The 19656-nt window shown below is 35.5% G+C and overlaps 2 protein-coding genes across 4 annotated transcripts; one reads left to right on the plus strand and one right to left on the minus strand.

Moving 5' to 3' along the window:
• Positions 1 to 453: 453 nt before the first annotated feature.
• ubfd1 (ubiquitin family domain containing 1) lies at positions 454 to 6458 on the minus strand. 2 transcript variants are annotated; one of them, XM_084087129.1, is made up of 7 exons: positions 6355 to 6458; positions 5135 to 5416; positions 4139 to 4347; positions 3946 to 4011; positions 2678 to 2783; positions 2521 to 2603; positions 454 to 1462 (listed from the first exon to the last, which is right to left on the minus strand). In XM_084087129.1, the coding sequence occupies exons 1-7, from the start codon at positions 6368 to 6370 to the stop codon at positions 1352 to 1354; spliced, it is 873 nt and encodes a 290-aa protein (XP_083943255.1). In that variant the 5' UTR covers positions 6371 to 6458; the 3' UTR covers positions 454 to 1351. The 2 variants fall into 2 exon arrangements, with proteins under 2 accessions (XP_083943255.1, XP_083943256.1); XM_084087130.1 differs by lacking the exon at positions 6355 to 6458 and adding an exon at positions 5689 to 5927.
• A 1474-nt stretch (positions 6459 to 7932) lies between these two features.
• On the plus strand, positions 7933 to 18790 carry LOC311066147 (UNC93-like protein MFSD11). Of its 2 annotated transcripts, XM_084087161.1 has the most exons (15): positions 7933 to 8169; positions 8590 to 8761; positions 9834 to 9889; positions 10616 to 10723; positions 10812 to 10891; positions 11358 to 11454; positions 12430 to 12488; positions 12669 to 12813; positions 13158 to 13207; positions 13353 to 13418; positions 13512 to 13637; positions 13776 to 13950; positions 16007 to 16142; positions 17463 to 17643; positions 17946 to 18790. In XM_084087161.1, the coding sequence occupies exons 2-14, from the start codon at positions 8672 to 8674 to the stop codon at positions 17613 to 17615; spliced, it is 1341 nt and encodes a 446-aa protein (XP_083943287.1). In that variant the 5' UTR covers positions 7933 to 8169; positions 8590 to 8671; the 3' UTR covers positions 17616 to 17643; positions 17946 to 18790. The 2 variants fall into 2 exon arrangements, with proteins under 2 accessions (XP_083943287.1, XP_083943286.1); XM_084087160.1 differs by having other exon boundaries at positions 17463 to 18790.
• The last annotated feature ends 866 nt before the right edge of the window (positions 18791 to 19656 follow it).

Here is a 19656-nt window from a genome sequence, read left to right on the forward strand (position 1 = left end):
ACATGACATTTTTGCATTTCAAATAAATATAGGAACATGAAAGAGATTAAAGTACTTATTAAAGCAGAATCCCATTCCAAAGTCTTCTTTTACTTCATATATTTGCTAACCAGCAGTGTAATGGTTTAATATATATATATATATATATATAAAAAAATTGAATACAGTGAAACTATTTTTCACATTTTGTAACAGTACTCATATTCCCATTCATCACTATTAGTTGAGACTGGCACACTTTACCCCTCAGTTACCCATTCACATACCAAAATGCTCAACTACAGGCAGCTGTATTCTTTCTAAATATGAAACATAATTGGTTACTTTAAATTATGTAGCTTCCTAGCTTGAACTAAATACGTATATGCTAAAATGTGTGATTTAGGAGGAATGTTAACTGTGAGCCGACACATTGAGTTTAGATTTGTTTAAATAAAATGTCAGTATTCAGAGTTCACTGAAATTATTCCTTCCTTTGGGCTTTATTGAAATAAAAATGTTTGTATTTGGTTAGCACCGTTTGAAAAAACAACAACAACATGCATGATCAAAATAGTCACTCATTAGCAACTTGGTTATACGATTGTGTATTAAGGGCATATCAACACTGTTCTCCCTAATGTTACATCTGATTTGAAATATTAAAAAGATATTGCCTTCTTCAAAGGATTATTATTGTGTCGAAAGCACAGAGGCGGAGCATATGTACTCTTGGCTTTAGGGTTGTAAATCTGCAACAAGGTTCCTGCTTTCAATATAAAATGAGATCTCCATGTGTTAATACAAGTCTTGAGGAAAATGAAGGATTTTTTGAACCACATGTAATGAAACAATATTCTTTTAACCTGGATGAATTACATTTTTGAGCATTACACCATTGCTGTTTTACATGTAAACTATAATCTGTGCGATGATAAAAGCTGATTGTAAAATCAACAACTTTGTGAAATGTCGACTTTGGCAAGTTTGCTCGAGTTATACGGTAAACCGAGGAATACACTAGATAAAATCTTTCTACTGCATTGATCATTTTCCTTAAATAATTTTTTATTTCTTTCAGAATAACTACGAGAAATGTATATGCAAGTTCTGTACAATTTTCTGTTTATGCTTGAGATTGCTCTAAAAAAACAAACAAAAAAAAAACGAGTGATGAAACAGTTTGAAAAACGGGATGCTGACACTTAGTGCACTTAAAACCCCCAAAATATTTTGTCCAACAGCAATCCTTCGGTTTGCTCTGGATATACTTCAGAAAAATCAGTTCTTCAGATTATTGTGTTGGCTCCAGTTAATCTTGTTTTCAATCTTTTGCTCTGAATCCCAATTCTTCAGTGTCTATAGAGGCACGTTAAAAATACTGCCATTTTCCGAGAACTGTGTCTTTGATTGCATCAACAAACTGTGCAGGCACCCAGTAGACCCAATATTGTGAGGCTTCTGTTGGACCCAGCTGAAATGCCTATGGTGAAAAAACATAAAATAAATGTTTATATATAAATATATATATATAGTGCCTTGCGAAAGTATTCACGCCCCCTTTTTTTTTTTTTTACATCAATCTACACTACACTACACTATAATGACAAGCAAAAAAATGTTGTGATAACTTTGTACATTTATTAAAAACGAAAAACTGAAATAAGTACATTGCATAAGTATTTGTACCCTTAACTCAGTACTTCGTTGAAGCACCTTTACTGCCTTGAGTCTTTTTGGGTGCTGCGATGCTGCGTTTGTCACACTTTATTGTAGGGATGGTATTGTGAAAGTGATGAGCAGTGCCTGGTTTCCTCCATACATGATGCTTGGAACTGAGGTTCATCAGACCAGAGAATCTTGTCTCTCAAGTCTGAGAGTCCTTTAGGTGCTTTTTTGCAAATTCCAAGTGGGTTTTCATGCGTCTTCACTGAGGAGAGGCGTGAGTCTGGCCACTCTGCCATAAAGCTTAGATAAGTGGAGTGATGTTCGTCCTTCTGAAAATTTCTCCCATCTCCACATATGATCATGATCATGCTTAACCAGAGTGACCATCAGCTTCTTGGTCACCACTCTTTATATACATTTTGAGCTGTTAGACCTTCTATTGAGAGGTGTGTGGCTTTCCAAATCATACCCATTCATCTACAAGCGAAAGTGGAATACTCCTTTCAAGTGTCCCAGAAAAGGGTAAGAATATTTACGCAATGTAATTATTTTTCTTTTTGTTTTTATTAAAACAAAGTTGTTAAGTTGTGACAAAACAGTTTTTTGCTTTGTCATTATGGTGTATGGAGTGTAGAGTAGACTGATGTGAAAAAAAAATAAAAAAGTAACTTAAAGTAGTTTAACAATGCAGCAACATAACAAAATGTGAACAAAAAAAATGAAGGGGTGTGAATACTTTCGCAAGGCACTGTATATGTAAAATTCATTCAATTATCACTAGTATTATAAAGTAACATTTTTTTTAACCAAAATTCTGGACCGATATAGTGATATAATGCATAGTTTGTTGGACATGTTGTGATAAACACATACCATCATGTGATAGTCCTCGTGACCCTCTATTGGCTCAGTCACAACATTTTTGATGGAACCCATCGGGATTTTTTCTGTTCTTTCTGCAGGCCAGAAATCATCATGATCAGCATAAAGCAAGCATCACAAATACATTTTAATCAAAAGATAAAATCACCTTTTGTTCCGATCCACAACTGATCCTGTTCCAGTTTGAAAGTGAGTCGTACTTTTCCGCCAGATTTGTTGTACATTCCCGATAAAGGCACTGTTGGCAGACGCTCCTGTTTGACAAATAAGAGAACACACTGATGTCATTAGCATGCACAAGAAACTTATTCTGTGTCCTTAAAAATAGCTTTACAGATGCGGACGTGATCACTAAACTGACATACATTATATTGGAACACATACAGGGGTTGAACAATGAATTTTATGCCTATATATGCATCATGAGCTTTGGTATCCAGGGTAATGTCGGCATACCACCACGCAGGATGAACCACGTCCAACAGGATGCAAATGTGCAACCCGACTCTCCTGTTTGCTCCAAAACTGTTCATCGGGAAGCTCCACAGAGTCAATGTTCACAGTCGGGCTGCAATAGCCAAACCTTTGGTCACTTGCGCCAATGCCAAATGCCAGTTTAATTAGTGCCAACAGTGCAAATCTTGGGCTGTGGACAATGTGAACCCTGAGTCCACCTTCACTGTCTCTCCCACATCCATGGGCGTTACGGTGTAGAGTAGCCCCAAAGAGGCTTAACAGCCGGACTGTTGCACGGGGGTGGACCATGGGTCTAAAACCACTGTCAAGCACTACCAAACCATTCTGGAGGACCATGTGCACCAAATGGTTCAAACATTGTACCCTGAAGGGGGTGCCGTGTATCAGCATGTTAATGCACCAATTCACACAGCAAGACTTGTGACAGAATGGTTTGATGAACATGAAAGTGAAGTTGAACATCTCCCATGGCCTGCACAGTCACCAGATCTAAATATTTTGGAGGAGCAAGTCAGAAAACGTTTTCATCCGCCAGCGTCAAATAGTGACCTGGCCGCTGTTCTGGAAGAGGAATGGCTCAAAATCTTTCTGGCCACTGTGCAGGACTTGTATCTGTCATTCCCCAGATGAACTGATGATGTACTGGAGGTCAGAAGGAGGTCCTACTACACCATACTAATGCATTATTGTGGTCTGAAAATCTGGTGTTTCAGTTTTATTGTCCAATCCCATATAAATGGCATATGAAATATCACATATAGTGGGGTCCAAAAGTCTGAGACCACAAGTGGAGATTAAGTTTGTGAGCACATACAGCAGATTAAAATGTATTGCATTACAATGTTCTTAAGGTTTAGACATATAACTAATTTAGTATGGCATGTGTGCAGTAATCTTGTGCAGTCTAACTATATTTTATGTTTCACAGGTTGTGCTTACCTTAGTTCCTTTTATTGATGGCATGACATCGTCTGGTTTTCCTTTGTCCAAAACTTTTCTATGTTGCTGAGAAAAAAGTATCCACAAGTACATTTATAAACTACAAGTACATCAATATAATGATAAGCATTCCAAGTAATATACTATTGTAATTTAACTTCTGAACTTCATATTATGCAAACAAGTTTCCCACCTTTTGCCTGCACAATGGCTCCTTTTTGTTTTCCTCAGCTTTAACCTCTTGCTGAATAACTTCTTTTGGTGTATTTACAGCTAGTACATCATTTATTGTAGATCCAACCACCATAATCTTTGCACCATTTGTAACTTTGATTTCTCTAAGCGTCTTGTCCTCTGGTAGCAGTCCTTTGTACATCACTTTCTGCATAGCAGGTGGAAGACCTTATGATGATACAAAAAAAAAATAATAATAAAAAAATTGTATTAGGTATTTAATTTCAAAATCGGATCCTGGTATACTATGTTGGTTCCATAATATAACATAATAAAGTCAATTTCTTACCATGAAGCATTTTATTAACGTGTTATTATCTATTTTCCACATTTAAAAACAAAATAGAGATTTGGATCATTCTGTGCATGTATGCTGGAAACTTGTAGGCTGCTCTTCCATATTGGAAGAATTTCATGGAGATGGGAGTCACATTTTATAATTGTTCTTTTAAACTGATTTCAAGCAGTTGATCATAATCTTTACATCAAATTATAAGTTTAAATTAAATTTGAAATGATAAATACAGTAAACTCTGTCCAAATGTTTCATTAGTAGTTGCGCATATTTAAGTTATTATAAATGATTTATGCTTGCACATCTTTTTTTTTTTTTTTTAATTCACGTGCCCTCATAATCTTTAATCAAAACTTTCCCTGCCTCATGCAGCGACATCTCTTCTCTTCTCTTCTCTTCTCTGATGATGTGATTACTGGCGTGAGCAACCTGTCACTCACATGAGATCAACCAACAGCAAACCACAACCATCCAATCAATTCCCCATGGACACAATCAAGTCCCGCCCTTCATTTTTTTCCCATTCGAGAAGCCGTTCGGTTTCACTCAGATATACCTCACAATAAGTAAGAAAAGACTGTGGCAACTTCTGTTTCATGCCGACTTTAAAATATATATGCTGTAAAACCCACAACTTTCATGACAAGAGAGTTACATTACCAGTGAGAGTGTGAATCTTCTCTTTCAGCTTAGCACCGGTGCCGTCTAAAGGAATTTTAAGATCATATTTGTTTTTGTTCCAAATGATTTTCACTTCCACCATCTCTTTCCCCTCATCACTTTCCTCTCCATTGCTCACAGCAGCGGTCTGAGTTGATGTGCTTTCACCATCGGTAAGAGATGCTTGTTCAGTCCCTGCTGCATCTCCATGTCCCGCAGCTTCACACAACACTTCTGGTACCTTCTGCGTGACCTCAGCCTCCATTCCTTCTACCTCACTTCCTGTGGGAACAGTTACAGATGAGAGGTTTTCAATCAAAAGTTGTTTTTTATTCACATTGATCAGGAAATTACTGTTTAACAGTAGATTACTGATATGACCATGACAAGTTATTGACAATGACAATTCAAAAAGTATAAAAATAAAACAAACAAATGCTCCTGGGACATACATAAAACAGCTCATATTTATAACACTAATGTGAAACCTAGGTAATTATCCAAATCTCACAATTATTAGCAGCTAGCTGGATTAATTTATGCTAGATTCCTACCCTCTGCCACAGATGCCAGTTTAGATGTATTACTTATAAATTATCTGTAGTATAGATAGTTTTTAAAGCTAACTGACTATCCAGACTCCAGTCCAAAGTCGGAGAAACATCTAGTAAATTCCCCCCTCGTTATTTGAACCCAACTGTTGAACTAAGACCAATAACCGTTACATGGCGGAGCTAATAGAGGCTGTGTGTTGTAATCGTACACAACTGACTCATCGGTAACTTAGCCAGCCCGCTGTGCTAATATTCGCAAGCTCATATCAAGACTGTGTCTCAAAAGTCAGTGAGCTGCCTATATAGACATCGTCTTTGGTGCCCAGTTGAAATGGGCTCGATTGAAACCTTTGTTTAAACGTTGCAAACGCTCCCGTGATTCCCATGATCGAACGTTCTAGAAACGTTTCAAGCGCGCTCAATTCTCTCCCCCAGAATGCCATCTAGGTAGATAGTTGGCTAGATTTTGTGACACAGCCGAAGTTTTCGAGATGGCTGTTTGGGCTAATCACAGAATATCTAGCTATTATTTAACCCTGACAAGTTAAAGCAACAACCATTCAGTGTAATACAAGTTCCAAATGACTGTAACTGATGTTATACGCTTATAAACAACACCGCAAAGACAGGGGAAATGGCATTTAAGTACATTTTCATGCTACCTACCATCCTGCGCCGCCATGATGATTGTGTACAATATGAGGAAAGGCTTCTGGGAAAGAGCGTGCTGTCAGTGAATGAGCTCTGCAGCTTCCCGTAGTGACTTTGCGATTTTAAAATCTGTGGCCGGTTGCATAAACTGCTTAGACTAGTCTTAAAAGCGACTGTATACAAATTATATATATATTTATATATATAAACGTACAAGTAATATAACTGCTAGTTGATCAAACTAGTTCCTAAGACACAGTCTTAACACAGTGGCTAGTTTATGCAACTGGCCCCTAGTGTTTGGAGCGGGTTTTTTTGGAATCATAAATTCAGTGACAGTTCTGGCATATTCGACAAACAGTTTCTTCTGACCAAACAAAGTTGTTAATTGTTTTGTTGTTGTAAATTATTCATAACTGTTATCCAGTAAACTATAAACTTTCAAATGTTAATGACAGTATTTCACCCAATTTTTCCTTTTGTCATCATTTTGAAGAAACAATTAGGCTTTTTTTATTATTTTTATTTATTTAACAATTATTATTGTTTTCGAATATGTTTACCTTTTTCACATTGACCCCTTAACTGTCACTCTCCTTTTTGAGAATAGACGTAAAAATGCACCAATATAGACCGCAGCAGATTATTGCTGGAGTGAAATCACTTAAAAAAATTAAAGTATGAAAAAGTTATGGAAGTATAAATGTACTGTACATAATGTACTGTACTAAATATTTGTTTAATTTTATACAGGCTAAAATATATATTTTACAAAAAAAATCTATTTTTTAACTCTCAAATTTGAAGATGATAACACAAAAATTTAAGTTCCTAGGAGATTTTGTTTAGGCGCTGTACCAAAAATAGCCATCGTGTGTCAATTTTTAATGAATTCTCCTCTAGCAAATTAATACATTTCTGTTAAATTAAAGTAGGCTAGTTCAAATAAATTTTGTAATATGAAACCTGACACCGCCCACAAGGGGAGGAGCCCGCTAAATTAATTTAGACTAGAGTACTATTTCCATAGTAACGCAAAGTCCAATTTCAAAACGGGTGAATTTTGAGTTCGTAAGCTTTCGAATGATACCGAATTTATGATGATTACTAAAATATATGATAAGATAAAAGGCGATAAAAAAGAGAGCAAAGCGCATTGCACTAGCGGGATGGTCGTTTTTTATTATTATTTAATTACCATTCCAAGCTTTTATATATATATATATATATATATATATATATATATATATATATATATATATATATATATATATATATATATATATATATATATAAGAATAAAGAATAAAGAAATATATATTCTTTTTTATTCTTTTTTTTATTTTTTTAAAGAAAGATTGATGTCGAATAATGCAAATGTAAGACTCCTCTATGGTGTTATTCTGTAATCTTCGATTTTCATGTATTTAATTCTATTCTAATGTATTCCCTCTTTGAATATTTTTTTTTTAAATTATTATTGTCTTTTTGTCTCTAAAGGTTGAAGTGAAAAAATTATAAAATAATAACGACTATTCCAGATGTGACGTAGCCTGTTAACGTTCGATGATTTCCAAATAATCGTGATTGACATGCGCTGTGTGGATAGTGCTTTTAGATCTAGGCTACTGATGATCTACGCGTAAACTTAACCTACCTTACCTTGAGGGGTTTGGCAATCTCTCAGCGTTTACACAATCTACAACCTTTGAAAGAAACATGTAAACAAGTCAACGGAACTAATCATTTCATTATTGGTGAACATTCTATTCACAAGAGTTGCAGCAGCAACTACGTGTTTACAGTAAAGTTTACAGTCTGTGAATTCGGGTAAGTTATTACAATGATACAGTGTTATTAACAGACAGTGTAACTAGCACAATGCTGTTGCTAACCTAGAATAACTGGTCGCCCTAAATGATACATTAAACTGAAAATGTATCAAGTTAGCTCAACGATGCAACGCAAATGTATGTCATCTTGAAGCAACAGTTCGGTATTCACTTACATATGTAGGCTAATATATTATAGCAAATCATTGTAAAGTAGTAGTTGCCACGGAAACTATCACATGGATTTTGCATTCCAGCAACTTTCATCTCATTCTTGAGGGTCACGAGGCGCGTGCACTTCTGTGACCACGAACTTGTATTCGCAACCGTTTAACTATTATAGTCAGATATAATGCAATAATACTGTAACATGCAGTAGATTACCAAGTACTCAACTTCTGTTTTTTCCCCATAACAGTTTGTTTTGCTGGATGTTGTTTTTATTCACATGGACCGGGATCACTGACTGAAACTCTGGACTCATCTTACATGAGGCGAGGATGGCGGACATTAGGACATATAATGTTGTTGTTTTGGGAATAGGATTTTTGTTCATTTTTACAGCTTTCACCACTTGTGGGAATATCGAAGTAAGTTATCTTGCATTCATACTGCATGCTATTAACTATAGTTTAAGATGTATGATCCTACAAAGACATGCTGTGTTAAAACTTGTTTAAACTGTTTCTGTACGGAAATGTTAACAGTAAAATATAGTTTAGCAATAGTGTCTACTAAAAGAAAGCACATAGGGCCTACTAGTTTTTTTACGACAATAAAATGTCCTTCAGACAAACATTTTATTCACACAGTTGTACTGCAGTAGCCTAAGAATTTTTGTAAGGCAAGTTTTCAGGTTTATTTCAGTATTTTATATTGTGAAAAAACGACATTCAATAAAACTGAAAACTATCAGTCCATTGTTGAGGTAAATACGGGTCAGGCGTATCTCGTGTTTTTGATTTCCCCCATCAGTCAATGAATTATCCTGCATAACTAATGGGAGGAACAAATTCAAATGTCAAGGTGGACTTATGTTAACCACAGTCACTCCACACAGAAAAACCCACAAACTCTATGTAACATGAAAAAGGATACCTTACACATTTGAGATTCAGGAAATATTCCAAATGTGTTGAAAGTTCTAGTGCAAAATGAACCATCTTTAAAATATTCACAGTGATGCTTCATGTAGCCTACAACTATTTTACATGCTGTTTTTATTACTTTGTCACTGTCCTGGTGGCAGCAGAGATGAAACTGGATCTCAGTGCAGCAGTCTTTTATTAATAACTAACTCAAACTAACAGAAATACTCAGGAATTCAAAAACAAGAACGGAACAACCAGGAAATAGCAACGGTACACAGACGACGACAGACAACTGAACATGACTCAATACTGGGCTTAAATACACCACAAACAAGAGAGGGTAAAGCAACTATACACACCTGAACAGAACTAACTCAATCAGTAACCATGGAAACAAACGGAAAAAACAGAGGAGAAATGAACCAATTAAAAGACTAGAAGATGAACAAGGACAAAAACAAACTCTACATTAAATATAAAAAAAATACAATGTTTAAAAATTCATTTGTATACTATTTAGACTATTTAGGTGAACAGCAAGACATTTATTTGTTTTTTTATTTCCTTTTAGCAAACAGTGGTGAAAAGCTTAAATAGCACTAACTTCACTGGAAGTGGGTATCACAGGTAAGATTTATTCCCCCAGTCCTTCATCTTTTTTTTTTTTTGATTTATGATGGACATACAGCCTAAATATAATACAATTCACTGTAAAGCATCTTTGTTTCAGTCTAATTTGACGGTTGTCACACTGTACCAAAATTTCAGTAATCTGTATCAATACCAGTAAAATTTCGTAGTTCTCGGTATCAAATTCGCAAAAACTGTTGAATTCAGTACTACTTAAACTATTTTTGTCTCATCCATTGGTTATCACTGTCAATCATCGCAGTTTCTGATTCAATTGTGCATTTAAATACAATTGTCAATCCAGAAACTTTGCAGTGTATAAACAGAATAATAAATAGAAATGAACAGGTAATAAACAGAAATTAAGAGAAGAATCTCTGAAGCACAAGCTCACTGAATTCTACACTGTCTACACTGGATACATTCAAAGTGGTTGAAAAAGTCACTGTAGGTTGGCATGACATAAATATTTTCAATGTTAGTGAGTTGAACACTGCTGGAGTTTGTAATTTTTACTAACAATGCATGAGAGATCAAATGCAGCACTTAAGGTTTAGCCTAGTTATGATTTATTATAAGAGTAGAGGCTAAATAGTCACACATCTTCCAATGTCAGAAGCAGAAGGTGCTGGCTGCACAAAACATTAAGAACTTAATTTAAGAGCAAAATAAACTCTGATGAAACTCTGATATATAAAATCTTCCCCTTTTTTCTTTTCACAGCCTTGGAATAATATATGGAGTTTTTTCCTTCTGTAATGTGTTAGCTCCCACTATCGTTGCAATAATTGGACCACGGTTTACAATGTTCTTCAGTGGAATTCTTTATAGGCAAGTATCAAAGATATTTGTGTGACTGTACATTATGAAGTCAGTGTGCAACAGTTGTGTGTATTGTTTACTTCTGTGTGTTTTTCAGTGGTTATATAGCTGTATTCATCATTCCATCAACATGGTCCTTTTATTTTACATCAGTGGTAATTGGCATTGGAGCAGCCAGTAAGTAGATATTTAAAACACACAATCACATACATTGTGTATTTCATATACATGTTTATAAAAGAAATAAATGGTTTTGGCAAAAAGCTGATGATTGACTGGAACATCTTTATGCGTCAACCTAGCATTCATTTTCTCAGCCTGTCTGGTTAGTCTTTTATGTACAGTACATACTTCTACAGCAGAAGAGAGTCTACATTTGTTAATGCCCAAGCAAAGGTAGAGGCCATTTCTGTCATAAAAGGAAGTATACTTGCATTTTTTTTTTTGTAACACTGGTTAGTCAATCATTATCTGTCAAAATGAATCAAAGGTGATGGTTTAAATGATAGTTAAAGGTTTTAATCATTCATTTATTAAGAGGATATTTATAATTAAGTAGTGCAAAACGGCTCATATTAGCTCTCAATTCATTTAAATATAATCCAATTTAATATAATGCAACCTGTCCTTTTTCTATCCACAGTGCTTTGGACAGCCCAAGGGCACTTTCTAGTGGAGAACTCGGATGCTTCCACCATCAACAGGAACACAGGACTGTTTTGGGCTTTACTGCAGTGCAGGTACCAGAAAAGATAGCAGCAAACGTTTACAGAGAGCTCAATCTGATTCACAGTTGTCCAAACATTATACTTCCCACTAACATATTACCCTTAATCAGCTGTGATTATCAACAGTTAAACTAATATGGAATATTAAAGGTCAAATTCATTAAACGGGGCAAATTATCGTGAAACCGCAATCACATTAAAGCGTTGATGGGAGTGTAAAGTTCTACAAATTAAAGAACACAGACGCAGCTCATTTCCATTATGACCAACGCAATCTCCAGGAGCAGCGCAAATTAGGAGAGTTGATGATGATAATCAGGTGTGGGTAATCTACTAACAACACAGACACAACAAATTAAAAATAATGTGGCTTGGCAAATTATACAATAAACTTGATCCCTGCTGTGTAAGCCATGTCATGCTGATGGATCTCAGTCGTCATTAATGCCAGTCAAGACGCATTTAAAAACAGACGCACGCAAGAAAACCCGTCTGTGGTTTTACATCATCAAGCCGTGACATGTTCAGTGGGGATTGAAATGGTGGCGAGCTGAAAAAACAAACAAAACGAAGGGGTGTGTGTGGAGCAAGTGTTGGTTTGTTGTTGTCTCACAAATTGCGTCATTAGGTTCTGTGCTTGTATTGGTTTTTGATTTGACGGTTATCGTAGGAGAAGTCTGGACCGTGCATCAAATCTTCTGAGACTGCCAGAATTTCATCTGAGGTCAAATTTGATATCAATGGTCATTAATCGGACATGTTAAACTAGCGATCAAAGACTGGCCTAGGATCAGAGGAATCTTTTAGGATTCCCAATTTGGTCCCTGGTCTGTGGAGGTCTGTGCACGCCACTGCCTTTTGTGTTAACTGAAGAAAGGAAGCCATATTGGAGGAGTTATGCAAACATACTAACCAAATCAGTAATACCAATTGTATTCCGAATATGAAATTGGATTACCTATATGAAAATGTGTGTTTTCTTTCCAGTATGTTGTTTGGCAATCTGTACGTTTATTTTGATTGGAATGGAAAAACTGAAATTTCAGGTAACATCATATTTGATTGTGTTCATTATTTTATTTATGTTTAATCAGCACTTATTTAATCACTACTAAACACAATATATCCTGTCTATTTACTTACTCTCAAATGACAATATTTCAAAATGATTTTTAAAAAAATTATTTTTATACATTTTTGTTTTTGTTTCTGTCACTTTATCGCAGATAAAGACAGAAAGATCATGTTTACGGCTCTGCTGGTTATCTCAGCACTCGGGACGCTAAGTTTTCTTGCCTTGAGGAAGGTCTGTCAGCTGGAAGAGGCTCTGTCTGAAGAGGAGGGACAGTCTCTGTTATCGGCAAGATTAATGTAAGTTCACTCTTTCATTGAGTGAACCGTAATGAAAGAGTGAAATGAAAAGAATGAAAGAGAATGATCTCTTTCACAGATCCTAAATAATAATTCTGACCAGATATTAAGATTAATACTTGCTCTGCTGATATTTTTAATGTACCCACCACAATAATATGGTTATGATATTCCTCATTTTAACAAAAATAATAACTGTAGTAATAACTGGAAATTATGTGTCTCCATGATAACCCCAGCTATAAACACAAACAATAGACAAAACACACAAAAAAAACGATGGTGATACTGATTGTTTTGCTTTTTCATTGAAAGCTTATATATTTTGTGTTATGTTATTTTAGATATACACAAAGAGCAACATCTGCTGTGACGGAAGCTAAAACAGAGTTTAGTAAGTTCATATGGCTTCATTTCCTTAAATCCCTATTTGTTATAAAATTATTTCATTAAATAATTATTAAAAGAATTGGGCTATATTTGTTGTGGTTCATCAGTTATTATTATTTTTTTTCTTTCTTTTGTCTGTTTTCTTTTAGAGACAATTGTGGAACTCTTCAAAACAAAAACCATACTGTTATTAAGTTTCTGCATGGCATACAGTGGTAAAGACATCACTAAAGGAAACATCCATTCATTTGACAACTTGAGCATTTGAGAATGATGAAAATGTTTTGATTCCTGTTGTCTCATTGAAGGTTTGGAGCTGTCATTTTACAGTGGCATTTATGGAACCTGCATTGGAGCTACGACACAGTTTGGCGATGCAGCAAAAGGCTTAATCGGCATTTCAGGCATTGTGGTGGGAATCGGAGAGATAATTGGTAAGCCACTTTCAGTATGAAGAAACATCTACTTTGATTACCATTTGATTTTGGTATTCTGGTTATCCAATGGCAAGCTAGGCAGATACTTTTACTGCCTAGACTGAAACTTGATTAGATGTTGTCTTTTGTCTGCAGGAGGAGGATTGTTTGGACTTGTATTGAAAAATAACCGTTTCAGGCGCACTTCAGTTGTCTTCTTAGGGATGGTTGTGCACTTTGTGGCTTTCTACCTGATATTCCTCAACATACCAGATGATGCACCTGTGGTTTTTCAAACAAGCTCACAGCATAAGCCATATCTGGCGCCAAGGTATAACAATATGTAATATAAGTAAGGAATAATTGACGACAGGCCGTTGAATTATTAGAAAAATAATGCACACCCGAGGTGGTAATGCGGTCACGACGCGAAGCGGAGTGGCCGTTCACCTCGGGTGTGCATTATTTTTCTAATAATTCAACGGCCTGAAGTCAATTATTCCGCTTATACTACAGTTACCACACCTCGAAACATTGTTCAGATTATGTATTTCAAGACGTTTGTAAAGTTTTTGTCATTAAAACGCTCTTGTATGTAGGACTAATTTCTTACGCATCTAGTCCAATGCCTCCGTTGCTAATTCCAAAACGTCATTTTAGAGTTAGTAACGGAGGTTTGAGCCACTGATAGCAGACTAATGCTGGGGACACCCGACTAACTGACACATTCTCTGACTGTTTTCATCGACTGCAGCAGATTTTAAACACCGACTTTGAACACAGACTGAACGCGCGTTTGGGCATTATCAGTCATAAGTATCAAATTGCATTCATAACCGGCCTTAAAGTGTGTCCCCGGCTTTATGCAGTTATTAATGCAGTTATTAGAGAGAGATGTTGCAATAATGAGACAGAAAAGCATGTGCGTCAGTATTATTAGCCTATTTATTTATTAATTTAATTCGTTTTAATTAATTCGTTCATTCTTTTTTTTTTTTTTTTTTTTTTCCATTGACAGATGACAGTAGACTATAGCCAAATAAATGAAACACAAAGCCCTTTTAACAAGTGGGCCTATAAATACTTATTTATTTATTATTATCTGCAATAAAAATCCGTACTGCAGGACTATCCATTTATTTAGCCTATATTCAGTTTAATTTTCTATTGATTATAATATAGACAGGACTATATACTTTATTTATTAAAATTAAACTGCATGTTTCCATTGATTGTGAAGCTAGACATTGAAAATTGCAGATCAAGCGCATGGGGCTAAATGCTTTTTCTTGTTATGAATTGTATCCTATTTTCCGTTATTACCGTTAACTACGCGAAGTGATTTGGAACTGTAATGCGGTCAAGACCTGCCTGGAACTACTTTAGCCGTGCGTTTCCCTGAAAATAATGCACACCTTAGAACGTTCGTCAACCAATCAGATTCAAGCATTCAACGGCCCTGTAGTATAAGTGGCGTGATTCCCCCCCCTCCCCCCAAACCAGTTCTGTGCAAATCCTGCCCTGCAGCCAATTTCATTGGTTAAGAGATAAGGTTTGGGCAGTGGTTCTCAAAGTGTGGGGCGTACTGCAGTGCACGGCACGGAAAACAGCTGTGGAAATAGTGTTTGAGTGTCTGAATGGCTGTTGGCGCTCTGCCTTTTATATCAGCACAGGACGCCAATACCTCTAAAACTTCCTTCTTCAGACCGTTGACTTTCAGTAAGATTTTGTATGGGCACAGTATCAAAAGTTTCCACTAGATGAAATTCGCTTCCCATTCGTTTCCAATGTGGTAATTTTGACCACGAACAGTACAAGCGTGATAATCTTTTTCAGGACTATTTAACCTTTTCAAATCATGTCCTTGAAGTTAACATAGGAAGCGTGAAAACCTATACTAAGTTTCGTACCATTACGATGTAGTAAAAATAAATAAAAATTATGTTTAAAAAAAAATCTTTACTTTTAATTTTTAGTGAAATTATTTGGTAGTCAGAGGTGAGGTTAGGGGGGGTGGGGGAGCCAGACTTTTTAACAAGTTTAAAGGGGAACATGACCAAAAAGGTTTGAGAACTACTGGGTCAGGGGTTAGCATTTGGTGTAGCATTGTGAAGGCAATCAGCACTGTGATTGACATGACCAATGAACTCTGCGGGGCAAAGTTTGCACTGAACTTGTTTGGGGGGGGGGAGAATGCATATAAGTGAAATCTACAAAACAAAGCAGAGCCAAGGTCATGGGTTTGATTCCCACAGAATGAATGTACTGATAAAAATGGATACCTTGAATGCAATTTAAGCTGCTTTAGATTGTCTGCTGAGCTACATTTTGTTTCCTAAATAGTGCGGTGTTGCATAGTTGATGGTGAACTTTATTCACTCTTGTAGCGTGTCCATAGCCCTGCTGTGCAGCTTCTTGCTGGGTCTTGGGGACAGCTGTTTCAACACTCAACTCTACAGCATTCTGGGACGGGCGTATGCCGAGCAGAGTGCACCAGCCTTTGCTATATTTAAATTCATACAGGTAAAGACATTTTGCATTTATTCAACACTGTTTACACAGTATTAAGTTTAATTTTGGTCGATCGGATCAGAAGTGGACGAGGCTAAATACAGGTGTAAAACGTTTTGAGGTTGTCCACTTTCGACCACTTCCAGACCTAGTTGAAAACACATTCGGATTGCAAACGCTCATGTGGTCGAATGTGCTAGAACAGCCACAAAAGGCCGCCTACTCTCCGCCGACTGACCTAATGCGTAAACATTATGGGAAGCGCACTAGCCAGACGGGATTTAAACTTTGTCGGTTGTACACCCAAGTTTAGTTGTAAGACAAAAAGCTTACCAAGCACAATGTTCTCTCACCATTTCTGATTTCTAACACACACTCACAGCGTTGTGGGCGGTTTCGCAGCTGTCAAAGCAGAAAGGAAATGTAATGCTCTTCGTATGTTTTTCCGTTGTGTCCGGGTGCGTTCATATGTAAATTGGGCGAGCTTATTTTGTCCATTAGATCAAAAGATCTGAAAAAGCCCATAGATTTACCGCCCATAGACCCTTCCCTCAAAGAAAGCAGGACAGAAGTGGTTGAAAGTGGACAAAAGAGATGGATTAAAACAACGGGTGTCAACGGGAATGTGTCTCCCTCATCTACATGTGATCCGATCGACCAAAACGAATCTTAATACCAGGTGTAAACAGGGCCTAAGATTCATATCAAGTCGCTATTGAATCAAAGATTTATTTATTTTTTATTTTTTTTAAGAAATTAATCGTTTTATTCAGCAAGGACACATTAAATTGATCAAAAGTGACAGTAAAGTATATTTCAAATAAATGCTTTTTTTTTTTTTTTTTTACAGTATTTTTGATCAAATAAATTCAAACCTTGGTGAACATTCTTTCAAAAACATTTAAAAATCTTACCAACTCCAAATTGTGTGTGAATTTATATAAATAAATAAAATACATTAAAAAAAACATGAATCAAATCAAATTTACACACACATATGGTTTGTGCATCTACTGTATGTATTTTTGTGCATCTAATCATTAGACTAATGCATAGCCGTCATTCTACTTGCATGGAAGATGGTACTTGATATGATTGTACGGTAGTCTGATGATAATACATGGTATTTTTAGCATTTGAGTACTGCTGGTTTACGTCTGAAGACTATCTGATTAGTATTTAGACAGTAAAACGGGGGATTGCACTTTATTTAAAATCTATTTATCCCTTAATTTAGGTGGCTATACTGTATGCCTTATACATTTATAATGCAAATTTAATTTAAATAAATAAAATGCATTCAATAAGGTGAATTTGATGTTTCTCTCTCAGTCTATTTTTGCAGCTGTGGCGTTCTTCTACAGTGGTTACATAATGCTGATGTGGCAGCTTCTCGTTATGGTCATCATGGGCTTCATAGGAACGCTGTGTTTTTTCATGGTGGAGAGGATGCAGAATCTGTCAGCTGATACACAGGAGTATTAGATTGGAGCCTCAACCAGGACACATTTCAGTAAGCATTTGTATTACTTGCACTATTTGTTTGTTGTAATTAAGATTGAATAATTAGTATAAAGCACTACTCGGGATTTATAAGAAGGTGCCTTTTTTTTGGGGGGGGGGGGACCTTAAAATACATATGGAATTAATTTTATTACTTTTAATTTCTCAATGTACATTCTTTGATAAAATATTGTAAATTGGAATTGCATTGCGATATCCCAAATCTGTAATGGAATTGTATTATGGTAAAATTATACTTCAAATGAGATTACGTTAAAGGCGCACTCAGTAAGGTTTTGTTTCTGTTTCTAGATAAAACTAGTATTCAACTGGTCATGCGATTTCAGCTTTGCCGCCCTCATGAGGTGATGTGTATTATGTGTAAAACAAAAACATAATGATGAAAAAATAATGAGCGCACCTTTTAAGATAGATATATGATATGAAATGCCACCCAAAGAGGAACTGTATCATTTCAGTTTAGTTAAGAAAGCATTTCTCTCATGGTCCTGCTGTATGACATGAGCTAATAACATGTCAATCCAATTTATTCTCTAAAATTATTTTACACTGTATATACACTGTTCTTCTTTATTGTGAAACTTTTTAACTTTAACTGTGCAGTCGTAACCAGGAAACCATACCAGATAAGCTGGTTCAGATAATGAAAGTATTACCCATAGTTATGTGACCGCTGACCTGAAGACTTTGTCACAAGACAAGACAGAACCGGTTTAAACAAAAGTCTTAAAAAACTTAAAGACACAAGTTTTCTTCATACATGTCTTCTTACGACACTAATGTGCTGTTTGTTGTAAACCAATATTGTGTTTATAAAGTAATGTATGTTATCTTTACATGCGTCTTGTAGTTCGGGCTGTATTTGATATGTTTTAATGTTTGTTCCACAAAATGTGCATCTTTGGATGACATTACTTCATGTCTTTACTACACACTAGCCAATCAGCCTACATTTCATTAGATTGTAGATATGAAGTAATTTATGTGTCATATTGAAAGGATTTGTTTTAGATTCAGTCTCAATCAGACAAATGTCTGATTTTTGAATTTTGTCAATTGACAATCAACATGAAACCTTCTAACCTTTTTGGCTTATTTGATGTTTTTAACATTTCAATAAAGAAAAACTAAATGTGTTCATGTGTGTTTATTTATTTCTATTTACATGGACATATTCACTGACCATTAGGTTGTTGTGTATTTATATTACCTATAAGTCTGTATTATTTGTGTCAACATTTTAGTTTCAGTACTCATAATTTAGTAATTATTACAACATAACTGAATCTCACATCATTATGAATTGAGACTTATTAGGCTTGAGGCTTATTAACTCTGCCTGAGAAAAAGTATTGTGAAGATGAAGCCTTTCACCTTGTGAAAAAAAAAAAAAAAAGTAGGTACAATTAGTTATTTTGGTTATGTCCAATACTTCTTTTTTCTTTCATTTTCTGAAGTTTTGATGCACCTGGGTTGCTGGTTAAAAGTAGCCTAATCAATGAAAGATTAGAGTGTAATCCACACCTAAATGTAATATGTACTTTATATTTTTTGTTTTTGTAGCAAAACAAAAATACAATTTCCTTTTATAGACAAATGGCAATAATAATATATTGCGTCTAAAATGTACATTAACATTTGCTAATGTCAAAGACATTGTACGTCAAACAATAAAATCATTCAAAATCATGTCAAAATGGTAATACATAACCTCTTCAAGCACTTGAGACACTGTGCAACCTCTTATTGTTGAAAGTTTAACTTGAATTCAATGTTTTGGAGTCTAAACAAAGAATTGGAAATTAAAGATAGTTATTACTGGTCATAGTTTCATGGGTGATTCATGTGGAACAACTACAAATTACATAAAATATATAAATGTACAGTTATGTACATTTATGTTTTAGTTATGTACAGTGCAGCTAAAAAGACTGATATGAAGTGTCTATTTCAATAATGGGTGGAAAATGCAAAGAAGGTGGCCACAAACTTTGCTGCTCTG

This window comes from Abramis brama (genome assembly GCF_963993115.1).
Source record: "Abramis brama genome assembly, chromosome: 1".
NCBI classification, from domain to species: Eukaryota; Metazoa; Chordata; class Actinopteri; order Cypriniformes; family Leuciscidae; genus Abramis; species Abramis brama.